At 46.1% G+C, this 20,047-nt stretch overlaps 1 protein-coding gene across 4 annotated transcripts in view; it reads right to left on the bottom strand.

The window, feature by feature from the left end:
- MGLL (monoglyceride lipase) overlaps positions 1-20,047 on the bottom strand; it is a 266,270-nt gene that overhangs the window by 31,467 nt on the left and 214,756 nt on the right. For all 4 annotated transcript variants that reach the window (XM_074404172.1, XM_003926128.4, XM_010336881.3 and 1 more), the window contains 2 exons: positions 2,765-2,901; positions 1,376-1,486 (listed from right to left, as the gene is read on the bottom strand). In XM_074404172.1, the coding sequence (XP_074260273.1) occupies positions 1,376-1,486; positions 2,765-2,901 (248 nt within the window). The remainder of the gene's footprint in view (positions 1-1,375; positions 1,487-2,764; positions 2,902-20,047) is intronic.

The raw sequence follows: 20,047 nt of genomic DNA, 5'->3' as shown, positions 1-20,047 counted from the left end.
CCTCCTCCTCTCCCCTCTGTACATTTCAATGATGAAGAGGTAGTGCACATCCAGGCATTGTGATGCTAAGGGACCTCGATCATTCCACGACAGACCTCTGGTGCTGTCCCACACGGCACTGAAATTCATTAATGACAGTTGATTTCCGTAAGTACGTGATTTCCTTAAACTGGAGTAGAATTAAAGGAGATATCATCCATCTCTCTCACAAACTAAGTAAATCACTATTCTCTGGCTAAACTATCAGAAAGTCCCCAGTTTCTTGTTTGTGCAGCCCAGCTGCATTTCAGATGGCTAAGATTTTCTGTATTTAATTGAAAGCCTGTCTCTAGAGCCAGGAGCAAGTCTGTGGTCATGGGCTGAAGGAAACCCTTTGTGGATGTTTTTATAAGGTTTCGTTCCCTGTGCTGTGTTGAGGAAAGTAGGGTGCAGGAATAAGAGCTAATGTCATTATTTAAATGATCCCATAGTCCATAGGGTAGGCCTGTGGGTGACGGCTGCCCAGCGCACCTGGCCCCATGACCTACCACCTCATCTCTTTCTCCTTTGAGAGTCTCCAGAACTGGCTCAGGAGGCAGCAGCCCCTGCTCGGTGCTGGGGTGAGACTGAGGATTCCTTGGAGATACATGGCGTTGGATTCTCCACCCTCACCGGGGCTACGTATCTACTTTAAACCTGATGCCTTCAAGGCTGGGCCTAAACTGATACCCTGTCAACAAGCCAGTATCATAAGCAAGCAGCCTTCTGAGGTCACTGGTTTCATCTCCTTTCTCAGGGGAGAGAAGGTGCCTGCTCCAACTCTAGATATTATTTGCTGGTTCATTTGCCTTGGCAAAAACAGCCCAGAGCCCCAGCACCTACAGGATATACTGTTCCTGTGAGTCATTTCAACCAGAAAAACGAAATGACGAATCCCTACCAGTCAGAGGTCAAAAGCGCCCAGGGCAGGGGACAGCTGCAGTGAATGCGACCCCATCCTGCAGTTAGGAGTCCCTGCAGTTGCACTCACTGCTCACTTTCTGCTGAGGTTGGCAAAGAGTCAATGAAAAACAGCCCAGGCCTTGAGTGTGACTTGTTAACAAACATGACTTTGCTGGACGGATAACAAGCCTAGCCCCTTCTCCTTTGAAAATTCATCAGTAAGACATGCACAAACAGGAAGGCATAGTCCTTTTGTCTTGGGGGAAAAATGCACCTGCCTTCAGAAATTACAGAACCCTGGTGGCGACAGTGTCAGATATTTTTCCAAATCCTTACACAATAGTCTGAGGTCCAAGGACGGCCTCTGGCCCTTTTACACAGACTCAGGCTACAAATGAAAGCCCCATGTCCCAGGGAACCTGCAGGAGTTGTACTGACTGGAAGGTCCTTTTACCTTGAAAGTTGTTGCAGATTCAGGATTGGCAAGAACCAGAGGCGAAATGAGTACCATGCCGGCGAAGTGGCCCGGTCTCTCTGCGGCCGTAAGGATGGCGATGGCGCCTCCCTGTAATGCAGAACAGGCAGAGCTGCTGTGTTGGTCTTGCACCAGTGCACATATTTCTAATAAACACGACCAATGCAGTCCTCTTGAGCTGCAGTTCTGGCCAAGAGCCCTGAGGAGGACTACCTTGGAAGAGGCAACATCAAATGTTGGATAAACTAGATCTGCAATTATTTTATTACACATGTTTTTTTCTCTGGGTTTTCCAAGAGCAAACATTGCAGAGAGATATAAATAAGGTTCTTGCCTGTGGGCCGCAAGTTAAACAATAACACATTCCCACTTCATTTCAAGCCCAAAGCTGGCAGAACCCCAATTCATCCATCCCGACAAGCTTAATGGGAGGTTTTTGTTTTTTTGTTTTGTTTTGTTTTGTTTTGTTTTGTTTTGTTTTGTTTGGTCGGGGGTAATCTGATCATAATAATAGGTTGCTATACTATACTTTTCCTGGTTTAGTTAAAGGTCCTAGAAATCTAAATTCCAAGAAAAATGGGAGTGAACGTGGATGGTGCTGAAGGAGGCCTCACCCGCTTGCTGAAGCACAAAGGTGCTTGAAAGCAAGGGCTGCAATCGCAAATGCTCACAGGGGCCGGGCAGGTAAGAGAAATGTAAGGACAGAGGCAGGCAGAGACCAAGGGGTGGAAAGCAAGACCTGCCCTGGTGAAATGTCCTCAGGCATTCAAATTCAAGCACTTCAATATATCTTGATCAGCCAACCAGCCCACTTTTTCTGTAGGTAGATTTGGCCTAGGGCCTGCCAGTATAAGGACCTTGATGTAAATACTACATTTGTTTGATTCTTGGAAGGTTTTAAATATTTAAAAGGTGAAATAAGTTGGAATAAACTTTAAGGAGTTGTTTCCACGGGGACCCTTTGTTCCTAGGTATCATTTGTCGTCTGTATTGTACAATTCTGAAATAAGCACACGGGGTTTGGGGACATTTCGTGTGCTTCTTATTGATGGAGGAGCTAATCCCCTCTCCAAGAAGCGGCTCTTAGTAGCCTCACTGTTAAATGGCAGCAAATGGGCCAAGGAGCATTGAAAAAAAGATCAGTTTTCAAGAGGACCTATACTCAAGCTGCTTGGTAAGGACCAGCTGGCAACCTCCCTTGTTTCCTAAGCACAGAATTGCCCAGGAACTCCAAGTGCGGTGCATAAAAGGAGACATCATGCTAGCCAGGCAGAGAGCAGGTGGGGCAGGGAGTCAGGGCCAGCCCCTTCCCTCTGCAAGGCTGGGAGCCAGGCTGGATTTGACCTGGGTCTTCTGTGGTCTGCTTACCATGGAATGTCCCAGAAGGAAGACAGGAAGCCCAGGGTAGTCTTTCTGCAAGGAATCCACATGCTGCAACACATCTCTGATGAAAACATGGAAGTCAGACACTACCATCCTCTCCCCTTCGCTCTGTCCGTGGCCAACTGGAAAGGAATGGGAGATGAGAGAGAGCTACAGTTACCAGGTTGGCTCCTGTCCAAGCCCAGAGGTCTCCTCACTGCAATCACGGGCCTCTCTCCTGAGCGCCTGAATGTGTCACCTCATTTAACCCATTGGAATTCTTCTCCCCATGTTTTATGGATTAGAAAACTGAGGCACACAGTGGTTGAGGAACGTGCCGAGACCACAGCACGAGGAAGCGATGAGCCGGGGTGAACATACTACAAAGCCTCCCTCGGGGCAGTTTCCAAGGAAGGGAGAAAGGACAGGGGCACAGAGAGCCTCAGCGTGCCGTTTTCTGCAAAGTGGCCAGGAGTAAGACAAAGAAGCCTCAGAATTTTCCTACATTTTCCCTGTTCCTGGCCCCTGGTGGCTGTGCCTGAATATTGGCCTTTCACCAGATAGAGTGGTACACTTGGCCCCTCATCTTACAGCTTTAGGTGAAGATAATATGACAAATATAAAACGAAGTGCAGTCGTCGGGTGTGCTTGCCAGCAAGCTTCTCAACGAAGCTGCAGTGAAACTAGGTCACACTCTCTCCCTCCTGGGTGTAATCTGCCACATATCTGTGCCGTGCACCCACTTGTTCTTTCCTCAGGGCCCTCCACTCTCTCCCTCTTTGAAGGACATCAGTCGCTATAGAAACAACTCGCTGGCTGTGGCTTCACATTCGGCCTGAAAGCAGCTGTGACGGTTTGAAAACTGCAAAAAAGAAAGCGCTTCTGGAGAACTGGGACCACACAGCCAGAGCGGCTGCCCAGACCTTCCCTGCAGAGAGCCTGAAGCACTCATTAAGCTCTGCCACCTCTGAGGAGGCTTCTGCACTAATAACGGTCACCACCTGGAACTCACAGGCCACCCAGACTTCCAGCTTGGAGACCCTCCTGCTGTCAGGCCCTGAGCTCCCGTGTTTCCCACTGGCCTGTCCCCCGCGCCCACCTTCCCAGCCACTGCCCCATGGTCTCTCCCATCCCACTGGGCCTGGGGTCCCGCTACACTCTCAGCAACATTCCCTGTTCCCTGGTCCTTCTGAGTGTTTTTCTCTTTTAAAATTTGTTTTTACTTTTTACTGTGCTATCATATCCATGACATACATTTTACTGTTTGAACCATTTTTAAATGTACAGTTCAGAGGCATCAAGGACATTATTGTGCATCTCGGTACTTTTTCATCTTCCCATGCTGAGGCTCCACACCAATTTATATGAGTTGATTTGTGTTGCCCAGATCCACATGTCAAAGCTCTAACCCCCGGGATCTCGGAAAAGAACCTTACTTGAAGACAGGGTCTTAAAAAACAAGATTAAGTTAAATGAGGTCCTTAGGGTGGGCCCTAATCCAAATGACTGGTGTCCTGTAAGGAGAGGGGATTAGGACCCAGACATAGAGGGAAGGTGATGTGAGGATGCAGAGACGGCGGCCATCCACCAGGCAAGGAGAGCCCGCGGGAGAAACCAACTTTTTTTTTTTTTTTTTTTTTAAAGGGCTAGAGGATAAGTTTATACACTGCCTCGTTAGGTCCAGGTGCACATAGCCAGGCGGGTGATCCTGGCGCCTCAATTCATTTACAAGCATTGGATTCCACGCCTGCTCCCGCGCCCGCAGGCTTCCCTGATAGGCCAGCAATCTCAATAATGCTTTATTAAAGGGCAGATTCATATGTAGCTCTTGGGGGAATTTTTACAAATGTCAAAGGAACTAATCCAGCATCCTATATAGAACTCTGCACACCTCCGGAAGGTCCGTGAAGCAGGACAAAGTGCTCTTTACACAGGAATCCAGTCGGTTCAAGTATCTGCTCCGGGGGGAGGACGCCCTAAGCGTTCTACATACGTCACCACGGCTCTCAAGAGGCACCCAGTGGGCTTGAGGGCAGGGCGGCCTTGCCAACGTCCACCCCCACAGCACCCCCAGCTCCAGAAGCGGCGCCACACGGGGTCTGGACCTCCGCAGCATCTGGGACGTCCATGATCATACATCATACAGCTGATGCCCTGATCGTGGACTTCCAGCCTCTAGAACTGTGAGACGATAAATGTCTATTGTTGAAGTCCCCAGTTGCGGTCCTTTGTTATGGAAGCCCTGGCAAACTCAGACACCTATTTCCCCAACTCCCATTTCCTCCCCACTCTCTCTTTCCCCACACCCCGGCACCCTCTATTCCACTTTCTACTTCTATACATTTGACTTCTCTAGGGACATCCTATGAATGGGATCAGGCCATATTTATCCTTTTGTGTCTGGCTTATTTCACATAGCACAGTATCTTCAAGGTGATCCATGTAGTCGTGTCAGAATTTTCTTCCTTTTTAAGGCTGCATCATATTCCATTCTGTGGATGGACCATGTTCTGTTTATCCATTTGTCTGTTGATCGACTATTTGGGCTGTTCCCGCCTTTTGGCTATTGCTAATGATGCTGCCATGAACATGGGTGTGCAAATATTTCGTCACATCCCAGCTTTCAATTCTTTGGGGTATACACTCAGAAGTGGGGTTGCTGGGTCAGATGGTGATTCTGTGTTGAATTTTTGAGGCATATCCCCCCATTTCCATGTGGAACATCTCTCTGGATGCAGCCCCTGCTCCTCCGCAGGGACTGCCGCTCTCCACTCTGAAGCCTGAGGGCTGGCTGCACATGAACACTGAGCCAAGGCAACACCAGGGCTGCCCAGTGACCTGCTGCCTCTTCCCACAGGCTTGGTCCCCAGCCACGTTCATCTGGGCATCTCTTCCAGATATCTCTACTTTCCCAAAGCTTACAATCCTACCTCATGACCCTGAGGACACAGTGTCACTCATCTAGTTTGAAAACATGGGGACAGTCCAAAACGATGCTCTACATCGGAAGCATCCCCCTTTCTGATTCCAACCACTCCCTGTTCCTGTGTCAGTTGCATCCCTGTCCTCTTCCTTCATCCACAGCCCCCCAGCTGCCCTCTTCCCTTCCTCTTCCCTTTCCTCCTTAAGGGTTGATCCACACTCATGGCCCTTTTCCCACCTACATTCTCTCTCTAGCCCTGGAGGCTCCGTGCAACCCTCAGCTGAGTCAACCCCAGTGGGCTTTTCTCCACCCCATCCTCTTCTGAGCTCTTGGCTCACTCAGCACCACATGCTCCTGCTGACCTTGTCATGGGGCATGCTTGGAAATGAACTTCCATGCCTGGAAATGACTTCTCATCTGATTGTGTTTTCTTTGTCAGTTTTCCTCCCTGGATGATTTCTGTACTTATTCATTCATTCATTTTTTAGTTTAAAAATTGCATTTTAAAAGATACTCGATTCACATGGTTCAAAATCAAAGTGGTATGAAAGGTGTGCACTGACTGTCCCTTTCCCACCTGTTCACATCCACCTGATTCCCCATCTTCCCCGAAACTCTTCTCTTAGTGTCTCAGCCTCTTTACAAGCAAATACAAATATAAATCCTGATTTTTACCCCAGTCCTAAACAAAGAAACACATAACAGATCCTGCTCTGCGTAGGGCTTTGTTCACCCAACACTATATCCTGAAGATCTTCCAACGTTTGAAATAGGGCTCTTCTCCAACTTCTTACTTCGAAATTTTCAAATGCACAAAAACACTGAAAGGATATTTCAAAAAATACCCATATGCCTACTATCTTTCTTCAACAGTTGTTATCATTTTATTTGCTGTATATATACACATTTATGAATATAAAAATGGCTGAATATTTTACAAGTAAGTTGCAGCTGGACAAGGTGGCTCATGTCTGTAATCCCAGTGCTTTGGGAGGCCAGGGTGGAAAGATCACTTGAGCCCAAGAGTTTGAGACTGGCCTGGGCAATATAATGAGAGAGAGAGACCCTGTTGCTACAAAAGTATTTAAAACATTAACTGGGCATTAGTGGTGTGGTGGCACACACCTGTAATCCTAGTTACTTGGAATCACTTGAGCCCATAAGGTTAGGGCTGCAGTGAGGTGCATGCCAGTCTGGACAAAAGTGAGACCTTGTCTCAAAAAAAAAAAAAAAAGAAAAGAAAGAAAGTGAAAGAAAGAGAAGAAAGGGAAGAAAGGGAGGAAGGCAGGAAGGAAGGAGGGAGGGAGGGAGGGAAAGAGGGAGGGAGGGAAGGAAGGAAAGGGAGTAAATTGCAGATTATAACAACAGGCAAATCTGAGTAAAGGATCTACAGGGTTCTTTTATACTATTCTTGCAAACTTTCTGTAAAGTTGAAGGTACCTCCAAATAAAAAGTGTTATAAAAATAATTTATAACTATTATAATACTTCATCCTAAACATTCATTATGCTTAATGACATTCTCCTCATAACTACAATACTATTTTCCTGCAGTAAGTTAGCAGTAGTTCCCTAATATCATCTAATACACAATCCAAACTCAAATTTTCCAGTTGTCTCCAAGTATTTTACAGCTGGAGTTTTAGAACCAGGATGCAAAGTTCATACGCTGTATTTGTTTGCTATGTTCCTTTAGTCTTAGAGAGGCCAGACTTGTAAATGTCCCACATCTTGTGTCTGTCTTCCCTCATGGTGTCATTTGGCTTGTTCCTGTGTTTCCATTCATTATCAAGACCTTCCTCTCTTCCTCTACACAAATGTACCAGGCTCACCTTATACTTTCCTTGTCCCAGACTTGGAATTAACTATTTCTCCAGGGAGCCCCAGTTCCTTTCAGTGTTTAAAAATCAAGATTTAAAGTTGGGCGTGTCCAATGCCATCAAGGTGCTTTTGTTTCATGACCTTCATGAGGCAGAGAGGGAAAACTTAATTCTTTTTTTTTTTTTAATGAGACTTAAGAAAACTTAATTCTTAAAAAACATGAGTTTTTTAGATATAGATATTTTCAACTATAAATCAACGTTCTGGCTAGGCACAGTGGCTCGTGCCTGTAACCCCAGCACTTTGGGAGGTCAAGATAGGCAGATTTCTTGGGCCCAGGAGTTTGAGCCTGGACAACTTGGCAAAACCCCATCTCTATAAAAAATTCAAAAATTAGCCTAGCATGGTGGTACACACCTTTATCCCAGCTACTCAGGAGGTTGAAGTGGGAGAATTGCTTGATCCTGGGAGGTCAATGTTGCAGTGAGCCATGATCGTGCCACTGCACTCCACTCCAGCCTGGACAACAGACCAAGGCTGTCTCAAAAAAAAAAAAAAAAAAAAAAGGCAAGAAATCAATATTCTAAAGTTTTCTTTTACCTTCTGTGATTTTTTATTTTGTCTCTTTTCTTTGACACTGGAAATCTTGGTTCCTAATAGCATTAGCATATTTACTTATAGCATAGCTTAAAATTATAATGCCAATATTGCCACCAACAATAAGCCTATTCCAAGAAGCTAGAAATGCTTTGCATTTTTTTTGTCTTTAGAATATAGGTCAATAACAATATAACCAGAGTATTGTGTTTGAAGTTCAAATTCTTACAAATAGGTCATAATTATTTTCTCTGTGTGCTTATGTTACTAATTTAATAGATAATTAGATTCATTAATTTCAAATTAAATTACTTTCCAATTGTAGGTTTTGCCTTTTTTCTTTCCAATTTAATTTTCTTTTCCAAATATGAAAGCATCTACCTGGTACAACAGTCAGAACTATATTAAAAAATTCACCCAGTGAAGTCTTACTTCTGCCCCATCTCCTCCATCTCCCCTCTCGTTCCCTAGAGTTAATCATTTTAATTATTTTCTGTTTTTTCTCTAAGCATTTCTTTTTGCAAAAATAAGAAAACTACCTGCTTATGTATCCATCCATCCATCCATCCATCCATCCATCCATCCATCCATCCATTTAGTCTATCACCTATCTATTCTCTATTTAATCTATTTATCCATCTACCCATCTATTCTTATTTTTCCTCCTTTCTTACTTAACAGATAGTATGCCACATATCCTACTCTAGAAACAGTCTTGTCTATTTCTGGATTTCTACCAGGTTTTTTTCCCCCATGTTTAATATTCTGGAGATCTCTCCAAGTCACAGACCCCAGACCTTGCCTCCATTCTGCCTTAGTGCTGTGTAGTACTCTTTTGTGAGGAGTACAAACTATGAGCCATAGTTTGTTCAAGGACTCTCTCATTAGAAAACACTTGGATTGTATCCAAGCTCTTATTTATTAAACACTTGGCTGCAGTAGATAAACTTGGACTACTTTATGTCATCTGCATGATGGTTATCTTCAGGGCATGGGCCTAGATGCAGGAATGCCTGGCTGAAATGTAAATGTGTATGTAATTTTTATAGATATTACCAAATTCCCTTCCATGTGGGAGTGTCACCTTTCACTCTGTGAGTGAGATGTGGGAGAGGGCCTCTTTCTCTTGGCATGACCAGCCAACTGTGTGCTTTGACATTTAGGTTTTTGCCCATATGACAGGAGAGAAAGTAAGTGTGGGTTGAACATCTCAGATTTTAAGAGCCATTACTTCTTTTTTAGTGAACTGAGTATTCATGTCTTTGCTCATTTCTTCTGTGGGGGTTTTGCATCTCTTCTTGACATTTAAGAGCTGTTTGTATATCAGTTGGTCATTTGTCTTTTGACTTTGTTTGCATTGTATTTAGCCAAACAGAAGATTCTGATTTTTGAATTCTTTTGATATTCTTAATTTTGAATAGTCAAATTATCAATCTTTTTACTTTATGGCTTCTGAATTTTGATTCTTGGTTATAAAGAACTTCCCCACCCCAGGGTTATAAAATAATTCAGCCTTATTTTCTGTGACTTATCTTTTTTGCAGTAAAATATACATAACCTAAAAACATTAATCACTTTAAAGGTATAGTTTAGTGGTATTAAGTACATTCATATTGTTGGGCAAGCATTACCACCATCCATCTCTAGATATAGCTTCACCTTTTTACATTTTAATCTTTGATTCATTTGGATTTTTTCTTGCTGTAGAGTAGAAGACAACCATCTTTTTCCAGGCTTTTTTTTTTTTTTTTTTTCAATTCAGTAAAATTCACCTCACATAAAATTAACCATTTTAAAGTGCACTGATTTAGTGGCATTTAATATGTCCACATTGCTGTTGTTCTATCACCATCTAAAACAAGTTCCAAAATGCAGATGGTTCTTAATCATCCCTGCAGAATGTATGAACAAATCCTTTGTTGCTTCACTGAATTGCAATGTCATCCTTATCATGTGTTAAAGTTCCCTTTTGACTCGAGCCCAGTCTATTTCTGGATATCTGCTTAGCTCCACTGGTTTGCTTATTCATGAGGCAGCCCCATATTATTGAGGTATTATAGGAGCTTGCCCTTGACACACATTGCATGCAGGAGGCCCCAGGTCACTCTGTGAGCTCTCCCTGGTCCAAGCACATCACTCCCGTGTTTTGACTCTGGTGGCAATGTAGGCATCTCCTGGATAAATCGTTTCTGAGTCTGGCTTCTTTCCAGAGCTGCAGCTCCATACCACAAACCCATGGTCAGACTGGTCAGACTCTCCTGGCTGTTCCACAGCTGCTCAGACTGCTTGCAAATAATTGGCTCTCTTTCTGGGCTTCACAATGCCCTTGTGAGCCTTCCAAATTACGCAGGCTCAAAACAGGGCTGTCATCTTTGACTTTAATTCTATTTCCACAGCCAATTGGTCCTCAAGTCCTTCTAGATTTCTACATCCAGTCTTCTTCTGTGTATGTTATAGCCTGGTAGGGGTGGAGACCCTTGCTGCGTTTGAACTTGCAGTAGCTTCTTCTCCAGTCTCCCTGTCCACTTCAAGCTCTCCATGACCTACCCCGCTTCTGGAAGCTGCTCTGATGATGTCTTGGTCCAACAGCTGCCACTGTTGGAGAATGCAGCCCGAACATCCCAGTTCAGTATTCCCAGCCTTCTAGGAAGGCTCCTACTGGTTCCTCTGCCATGTTCTGAGCCACATGCACACCCACCAGCCCGTAGTTCCTGAAGCACACCCACACATTCCTGCCCTGTGCCTCTGACCAGGCAGCTTCTCCTTGATGTCCTCACCCTGCTCCAGTCCTTCGAGGGTCTTTAAATCCCATCATCCATGGCATCTGCTGTAATTTCCTCAATGCAGGTGCAGTTTTCCCCTTCCATAGCCCTGAAGCACTTCTTGCCCCATCACATGTGAGTTGATTACAGTCCTCCCACGTTTTCTCCTCCAGTGCCAACCCGTGCCCCACAGATGGAGGGTCCTGAGAGCAGGGATGCCACACTGCTCTGGTTGGCAGCAGAGGCTGCCTGCTGCACTGTGCTGCAGTGGCTTCTAAGGCGAATGTGGCTGGATGGTGCACAAAAGAGTCCTGAGTGAACGATGATTTCTGCATGCACTCGGGGAGGGAATGCAGCGTGTATGTGCCCATGCCTGCCAGGGCCATCTTGGAGAGCAAGGATCATACTTTATTCACCCGTGCAGTCCCCCGGGTTCTTGGCACAGGCCTAGCAGAAGGTGAGTGTCAGATAAATGTCTGTTGAAATGAATTGTAGGCAATGTTTCCACAACGGCCGCTTACCAAAGAAACTCAATGCCATTACTCTAGCCGTGGCTGATGCAGATTGTTTCCTTTACCATCAAGGGAACAGAGCAGTTGTTCTGCATCTACAATGAGAATTCGTTCTCTCCTGGTTTTATTTATGTATTTACATATTTATTTTAGAGACAAGGTCTTGTTACGTTGCCCAGGGTGGATTCAAACTCCTGGGCTCAAGCAATCCCCTGCCTCAAACCCCCAAGTAGCTGGGACTACAGGTGCACACTGCTATGCCCGGCTGCTCTGTTGGTGTTTTTGTTTTTTTTTAAAGAGCCCTGCTTTGCAGACTTTAACATATTCTCAGTTTTGTTTATCTATGTATTAACTATGTTTTTAAATTTTCTGTACTTTGATGCTTTAACATCTCAGGCCTTGCTGATCCTGGAAAGACAGTCCCACCCTATCATGGGTGGGACTTCAACTGCCTTTATCTGACTCTCCCCCTCCAGGCCACTGGCCCCCTGTCCTAATCACCGCAGGGCCAGGCACTGATGATTAAGGACAGCCCTGCATCTCAAGAGCCCTGAAATTCTTCAAACTAATCAACCCTAAACCTACTGACTGCACCTCACCTGTTACAGTAAAAGCCCCTGCCCACAGTCCCCTCTCCCTCTGGGCCCTGACCCACCCAGTGCTCCCCTGCAGGGCCCTGTGTGGCATGTGTTGCCACCTGTTTCTAGGGATTTGTCACTGTAATAAACTCCCTTCGTGACAGTCATTTTCATGTCTGTGTATCTTACCAGATACAATTAAAACAGATCCTACATACTCTTAAAACACCCCAGTACTGCGTTTGATGTAAAGTATAATAAATTCGTAATAATTCTTTGTTGAATGATTAAATAGTCTCCTACAAAATATTTCTGCCTGAAAATAACTTTCCATGTTATTACCATGTGCAAAAAGAGTCCACCAGGAACCCATAGAACGCTGGTGATCCTGTTAAGGCTGGAATGGGAAGAGCTGGCCGCTCACTTCCCTTTTCCCAGGGAACCAGGCTTACTTCGTATTCATCTTCTTACAGAAGAAAAAGTTGGTAAAATACAGCTTTGTGTAAGGTAAGCGACATGAAGCCTTTAAAAAAGCAGTAAAAACAGCACCTGGTATTCGTGTGAGAGTTTATAATGTACAAAGTACTTTTCCCAGAGTTTGCTTCATTTAATCCCCGCAAGCTTGTGAAGCAGGGATTCCTTCCCCATTTTCTAGCAAAGGAAACTGACCCCTGAGAGACTAAGGAGCAGAGCTCAGCCCCCAGTGAGTGAGCCACAAGGAAGGGACTTGAGTACAGGGTGTGGATTCCAGACCCAGGGTTGTCACTCTCACAGCTCAGGGCAAAACACAACAGGAAGCAGGGGACTTAGAGATTGAGGAGGGAAAGAAAAGCCTTCTTAACAAGATAAAAAATCCACTGTGAAAACACGGGGCTGATATCTTCCCTACATGCTCCTGGATCCAGGGCTTGTGCCTGGAACTGCTCACCCCAGGTGAGTCCTGTGAGGGATCTGGCTCTGTGTCAGGCAGGGACAGGTGGTTCACACTCGCCAGAACCTGCAGAAGACTGCTCTTTTGAAGACTTCACAAATTTCTAAGAGTGGGATGCAATGGGAATAGAAGGGCTGGACAGAGGCTGACCCTGGAAGTAACCACAACAAATGGCAGCAAATGTCCACTGAAGACCTCCTATCTGTGAGGCCGCCATGTGCATTGACTGACACCATGACTGGGTCTCAGTAGTTTCAGCGTCTTCCCCAGCCCAGGGCTGTCTGAGCAGAGCTGGGAGGGATGGTGGGTGGAAGGAGAGTGAGGGTGGCAGAGAGGTTTGAACCAGAGCAACTCCATCTTGAATAGGGGCTGGGTAAAATGAGGCTGAGACCTACTGGGCTGCATTCCCAGATGGTTAAGGCATTCTAAGTCATAGGATGAGACAGGATCTCAGCACAAGATACAGGTCATAAAGACCTTGCTGATAAAACTGGTTGCAGTTAAGAAATTAGCCCAAATCCACCAAAACTAAGATGGTGATGAGAGTGACCTCTGGTTGTCCTCACTGCTACAGTCTCACCAGCGCCATGACAGTTTACAGATGCCATGACATTGTCAGGAAGTTACCCTATATGGTCAAAAAGGGGAGGCATGAGTAATCCACCCCTTGTTTAGCATATCATCAAGAAATAACCATAAAAATGGGCAACCAGCAGCCCTAGGGGCTGCTCTGCCTATGGAGTAGCCATTCTTTTATTCCTTTACTTTCCTAATAAACTTGCTTTCATGTTATTCTGTGGACTCTCTCTGAATTCCTTCTTGAATGAGATCCAAGAACCCTCTCTTGGGATCTGCATCAGGATCCCTTTCCAGTAACAAGAGTTACCAAGGGGGGGATTGTTGTTACCCCTTTCCGGTAACAAGAGTTACAAGGGGGATTCAGGCCTGGGAGGCAAGGCAGATGAAGGGACCCGGATGGGAGGAGAGGTGTCAGTGTCTTGGGAGGATGTGGCCTGAGACCATGGTAAGATGCTGGCCTCTACCTAGAGAAAGGGGAGGATGAGGAGAGTTTTAGGCACAAGAAGGATATTTGCATTTTTTAAAAAATGGCCTCATTTTATCTCTGTCTTCACAAGATCATTATAAAAAGTCTTGTCAAAAGCTTTATCTACCAACTCCATTCTTCCCTGGGGAGAAAGGACCCTATGCAGCCATCGTTCTGTCTTCCAGGGTTCAAATGGGAAAGCTTTGCCTCTGAGCAGAGAGATGAAGTGACTGGGTGTGGAGCTGCCCCTGGATGGGTGTGCTGACGATGCAGCAAGTCACAGAAGAGGCCAGTAAAGAGGGCAGGGTGGCCGAGCCCCTCCAGCCTGCCTCCCAGATGCAGGGCGGCGCGGGCCAGCAGAGTGTTTATCGCAGAGTAGGAGGTCCCGGGCCTGAACAAGTAGAAAACCCCACTGGAGCCCTTCCCAAGGTACAACCAGGTTGGTCTAAGGAGTCTAATTCTGGAGCCTGCCCCTTAGAGCTGTGGGGTCCATGGCTGCCTTGATGCTAGGCTGTTTTCCCTTGAATCTACCCTGACTGAGTCTCACTTTTGTAACCAGAGGAAAGACATAGCATGTGTTATTCAAAAGGCAGACAAATGGATCCAGGTGCCAACCTGGGACTGATGTGGTTCCTCATCAGCTCAAAGAGGAATGCCAGCGAGACCTGCCTAGAGTAAGGAGGCACTGCCATGAGGTCCCAGGGCATCTGGCTCCCAGTATTCCATGTCACCGTGGAAGCATCACCCACTGCCTCTCCTGTCAGGGGTCTGCAGTGGGCCTGCACCTTCATTAACCCTAACTCTGAGCCCATGCGCTCTCCACTGGAGGTTCTGCACAGACAGACATTTCCCCTCATTTCTCACCCCGCCCCTTCGCAAGTGCCAACCACAGTATCTCCCTGACCCTCCAGAGTGGCCACACAGGGGCCCTGCAGGATTTGCTAGCCTGCCAAAGAAATCAACTCCATTAAAAGTAAAGAACACATTTTGGAAAAGGGTTCTTGTCTTGGCTCTGTCCCAACTTGACAGCCCCTCGGTGAAGAGGTCCAAGGAGCAATCCACCTTTCTACAGGCCGCTTATTTCCCTCAGTCCAGCAAATGCCTTCTCTCTGGATTTTCCTAGTCATCTCTCCTTGGGCGACTAAGGCAGCCAGTCGCAGGAGGCACACAGGCTGAGGCTCTGGAGAGACAGGAGCACCTGACTATGAGGAGGACATACACTCACAATTAGGGTGTCTGCCCTGCATTCCTGGCCAACCCACAGGAGGTCAGTCAACAGCAGAAAGGAGGAATCTTGCAGAATATGTGGTCAGGGCAATGAGACAGACAATCATTGTGGAGCCTCTAGCCTCGAGAACCACACAACGGACCCAGCGGAGCCCGACATGAGAGTCTTGGCTCATTCAGACCTAAAGGGAGAATTAAAGTCATTTGTTGATGAACACCAGAGTGAAACAAGCCTTTGTTTTACGAGCAGAGAGGAAGAATTGACTTAGTCCCCATTTTTGGATCTAAAGGAAGTCACAAACTCACGTACGTTGCAGCTGGAGGGAGAGAAACTGGTATGACTCCTTGGGGAAACAATTTGGTATCTGGCAAGGCTGAATTTTCATACTTAACAACCCAGCAATTCCACTTCAGGATATATATCCAAGAGAAATCCTTGGACACAGGAATGAGACTGTTCATAGCAGCTGCTGTTATAATTAGAGAATGGATATGTGTGGCAAATGGGTTATCCCACAGCAGTGAAAAGCAAATAAACTAGAGCTGCACACAGCAGCACTGGTGAATCTTAGAAAAGAAATACAAAGTGAAGAGAGCAGTCATAGAAGACTGTGTAAGTATGACGCCATTTTATAATGTTAAGAAAACAAGCAAAAGCAAATCATATATTTATATATTTTATATATTTTATATTTTTAGAGACCCATACTTATGTGATAAACACATAAAATTAAAAAGCAAGAGAATGAAACACAAATTTCAAGATCGTAGTTACCTCCAGTCATTTCCCTGCCTGTCTACTCCTAAAGTTGTTGGAGGAATAAATGAAAGAGCACAACATACCCAGCAAAAGGTGGGTTTCCAGTACATGTTTGCTCCCCACCCTCTCCCATTCCCTCCCTGTGTATGGTTTCAGAGGAGAAACATGTATGAATTCTGGGGTTCTCTTGGTGCTTGCGCCCTTCTGAGGGAGATCCTTCTGAGTCTAGTCTGTATCTCTCCCACTTACAAGGATTTACCTCTGTCCAGCTCTCCAAAGAGATGGGGCAGCTCATCTGCACCCTCTGTTACAATCCTGGCTTTCTTCAAGTGGAAGCATTAAACCATCTTTCAGGTCAGTTCCTTCCAGGCTTAACATGGAACAGACCTTTTTATTTTCCTTTAAAAACATTCAGTTAGATGTGTTGTCCTCCATGAGATTATGGAAGTTCCGGAATAGTGCTAGTTCCATTGTTTGGCACTTAGGGTCAGTCAAATCTAATAAAAGTACAGAAACCTGGCAACCCAAGTTTAACTTCTGCAGAAATTGCTGTAAATGTCACTTATAAAAACAAGGAAGATTGCATGAGGAAAGCAAATTGCTTTAAAAAGAAATAGACATTCACTACTCCAGGATGTGAGCTGCTATGTTTTTAACAATTAAGAAGCAGAACTTTCAGAAAGCCTGGGCCATTTGCAACTAAAAACAGCTGAAGTCAGGAACCCAGAGCTTCCAGAAAAGGCAGGAGTTGGGTCAGCATTTTCTCAGCCACTAAGAGTAAATGGGTCTGGTCCTAGAGAGAACACAGATGTAAGAAATGGCTCCGCTGCCCTGGAGACTTCACACTTCCCTCCAATGAGAGGAGCAGCTTCATGCAGGGCTCCTTTCACCTGGGTTTAATGAATGAATTAGCACTACTGCAAATTTAAATTTAGCTAAGATGTTATGAAGGCAAGCAGAAAAGAGCCTCATTTCTTAAGCCCTTGTGCTATGCCTGACCCCATGCCGGGCCATGGGGCCTACTACTCCTCTTGTTTATTTATTTGTTTATTTATTTTTTTAATTTATTTTTCGATAAACAAATTGAAAAATAAATAAAAATAATTTATTTTTCACTCTGTTGCCCAGGCTGGAGTGCAGTGGTGCAATCTCGGCTCACTGCAGCCTTGACCTTCTGGCTCCAATAATGATCCTTGTGCCTCAGCTTCCCAAGTAGCTGGGACCACAAGCGTGTATCACCACACCTGACTAATTTTTTGTATTTAGTAGAGATGGGATTTCACCATGTTGGTCAGGCTGGTCTGGATCTCCTGACCTCAGGTGATCCACCTGCCTCAGCTACCCAAAGTGCTGGGATTTCAGGCGTGAGCCACCACGCCCAGCCCATCAAGTGCTTCTTAAAATGGTCATTAATTATACATTCACGTATGGCACATGGTAATATTATCTAAGAAAGAGTAATGTAGGAAGTGCCTGTGTGGCTAGGTGTGGTGGCTCACACCTGTAATCCCAGCACTTTATGAGGTCAAAGTGGGCAGATGATCTGGGCTAGGAGTTTGAGACCAGCCTGAGCAATATGGTGACACCCTGCTTGTACAAAACATACAAAAAATTAGCCAGGCATGGTGACATGCACCTGTAGTTCCAGCTACTTGGGAAGCTGAGGCAGGAGGAATGCTTGAGACCCAGAAGTTGAGGCTACAATGAGCTATGATTTCATTATTGCACTCCAGCCTGGGTGACAGAGAGACCCTGTCTCTTTAAACAAACACATACACACACACACACACACACACACACACACACACACGCAAAGTGCTCTTGGTTCCTGGAAGCAGGAAATGGTAACCTAGATCTTTCTTATTGATTCCTCCAGCAAACAAAAGCAAGCCATGCCTTGGGAGGCCTTGTTTCTGGAATTACAACTCTACCTCCCAAGGAGCTGCTGGTGGAGGGGTGAAGCCTGGTCAGGCCTCAGGAGTTCAGCACCCAGGCAGCCCTGGGTTGCTCACAACCATGGACAGGCAGAGGGAGGCCCTGGGCAGGAGCTACCTGCCAGGCTGGAGCACGCTGCAGCCTGGGTCCCACCCCTCAGGCCTGCCTGCAGAGAGGTTAGAGAGGGGTCACCTGGTCCTCTCCACGTACTCTTGCCATCTGGGCACATTGCTCAGCTTCTAGCATGAGGCAGAGGGCCAGTCCCGCCCCTGCAGGAGTGAGCACTCCTGAGTATCAAGCAGCAGGGTGGTATGGGGGGCTTCTGCAGCAAGGCACGGAGTCCCTGGAGGCCAACAGACAGTGTGACTGTGGAAAGGAGCAGTCCCAATCTGTACCAGCTGCATGGCCCAGCTATGCTTACATTTACCTCAGTTAAAATGAAAAAGATGAAAAACAGTTCTGTCATCTTACCAGCCACCTGCAAGTGCCCTACAGCCACACGCCACCAGTGGCTTCCACACAAGATGGGCAGAGGTAGAAGATGTCCACCATCGCAGAAAATTCTAGTAGGCAGCATTGAAAATGCCTTCGATTCAGGAGGCACCAGATGGAACTAGAAAACACCTGTGTCCATTTGCCTGCATCTTAAATGATACACACTGCACCTCTGCTCTGATTGCATAAGTAAAATATGTTCAAGGGAGCTATCTGGGAAAAATCCAGAAAAGCCTCAAGTAGCCGCTGAGTGCAAAGACCCCAGAATTAGACTTCTTCAGATCAAATCCGGCTCCACCATGGGGAGGCCTCTTGCAGGGAGTTCAATTTCTTTGGGACTCAGTCACCTCCTTTGCAAATTGAGGGTAGTGGAAGGCCCCACCTCTTTAACTTGTTAGTGAGTTTAACTGAGATAATCGGTATAAAGTGCTCAGAGCAGCACCAGACAGAGTAAGTGGGCAGTAAATATTGGGTGTAGAAATAAAAACTAAAAATCGGACCATTCCTGCAAAGCAGAAATAATTAAGTATTATTAGTTTTGGTCTCCTATCAAGAACTTGCCAATATGAACCATGTGTAAACTGACCTGGGAAGACCTCCAACACCCACTGTGGATAGAAAAAGCTTAAACTGCTGAATGATGCCTATGTAGCTCACCAATGATGCTTTCAGAAACCCACAAAATACGACTGTTTTTTGTGGCTCATATGTGATGTATATCAAAGCAGAGAGAAAATTCTAGAAGGTTATACTGCAAACCAGCCATGGTGGTAACCTCATGAAGGGCTCTGGGATGGAGCAGCAGGCCTGAGATTTCATTCATGGAACTCTAATGTGGACAACTGGAGGCCACACAGGGCTGTGAACCACGCAGCGCTGTGGACCGGTGGTACTGTGCTGTTTCTTTGGGGCTTTGGGGCTTCCTGGAGGTGCTTTCTTCCATCCTCCAAGTGTGCATGCAGCCAGCCCCCAGCGCACCTTTGCTAAGTGCTTGCTGTATGCTGGCCAGTATCTAGGTGAAGCACATACAGAGATTCATAAAACGCAGGTGTGGGCCTGGGGCCAGACACACACACAGCCAGTCCTCTTGCATGTATGGGGAGCCCACTCAGAGGCCTGCGGACTGGCAGGAAGCTCTGAGGAGGAAAGCCCTGGCCTCGGCAGATCCAGGTCACGCAGCAGTGTGGGTCCAGGGTGGCCCAGTCTTCCAAATGGTCAAGAGAAGCTAGAAATCCAGTTTTAAGGTAAAGTCTCCCATTTCTCTTTATAAAAACTTGGGTAAATGTGCATAACCTAAATTGACTGTCTTCACTGACCGAAGTCACCACTCGTGGCATGAAGCTCATTCACATTAACCTGCAGCTACCAGCACTGTCCAGCCCCGAACCCTGCCATCTTCCCCAGCTGAAACACCGTCCTTGTTCAGCAACTCTCTCTTCCCTGTCCCCACCCGCTGGCAACCACCACTGACTTTTTGTCTTCATGACTTTGATTGCTCTAGGACTTCATGTAAGTGGAATCCTATAGTTTCTGCCCTTAACAGTTCCAGTTTTAAAAAGTCTGAGTGGACTTTGCAAAACCCCTCTGAAGAATGCCAGGACCCACGTCGCCATTTGCAGGCCTCACCCTCCAGCTTGGAGAATTCAAAAGAAAGGAAGGCAGGGGCTCTGCAGGGGGCTGAGGTTCCAGTTCTGTGGGTGTTGT

This window comes from Saimiri boliviensis, chromosome 8 (assembly GCF_048565385.1).
Source record: "Saimiri boliviensis isolate mSaiBol1 chromosome 8, mSaiBol1.pri, whole genome shotgun sequence".
In the NCBI taxonomy this organism is placed as follows: domain Eukaryota; kingdom Metazoa; phylum Chordata; class Mammalia; order Primates; family Cebidae; genus Saimiri; species Saimiri boliviensis.
This window is presented reverse-complemented; position numbering and strand designations above follow the sequence as displayed.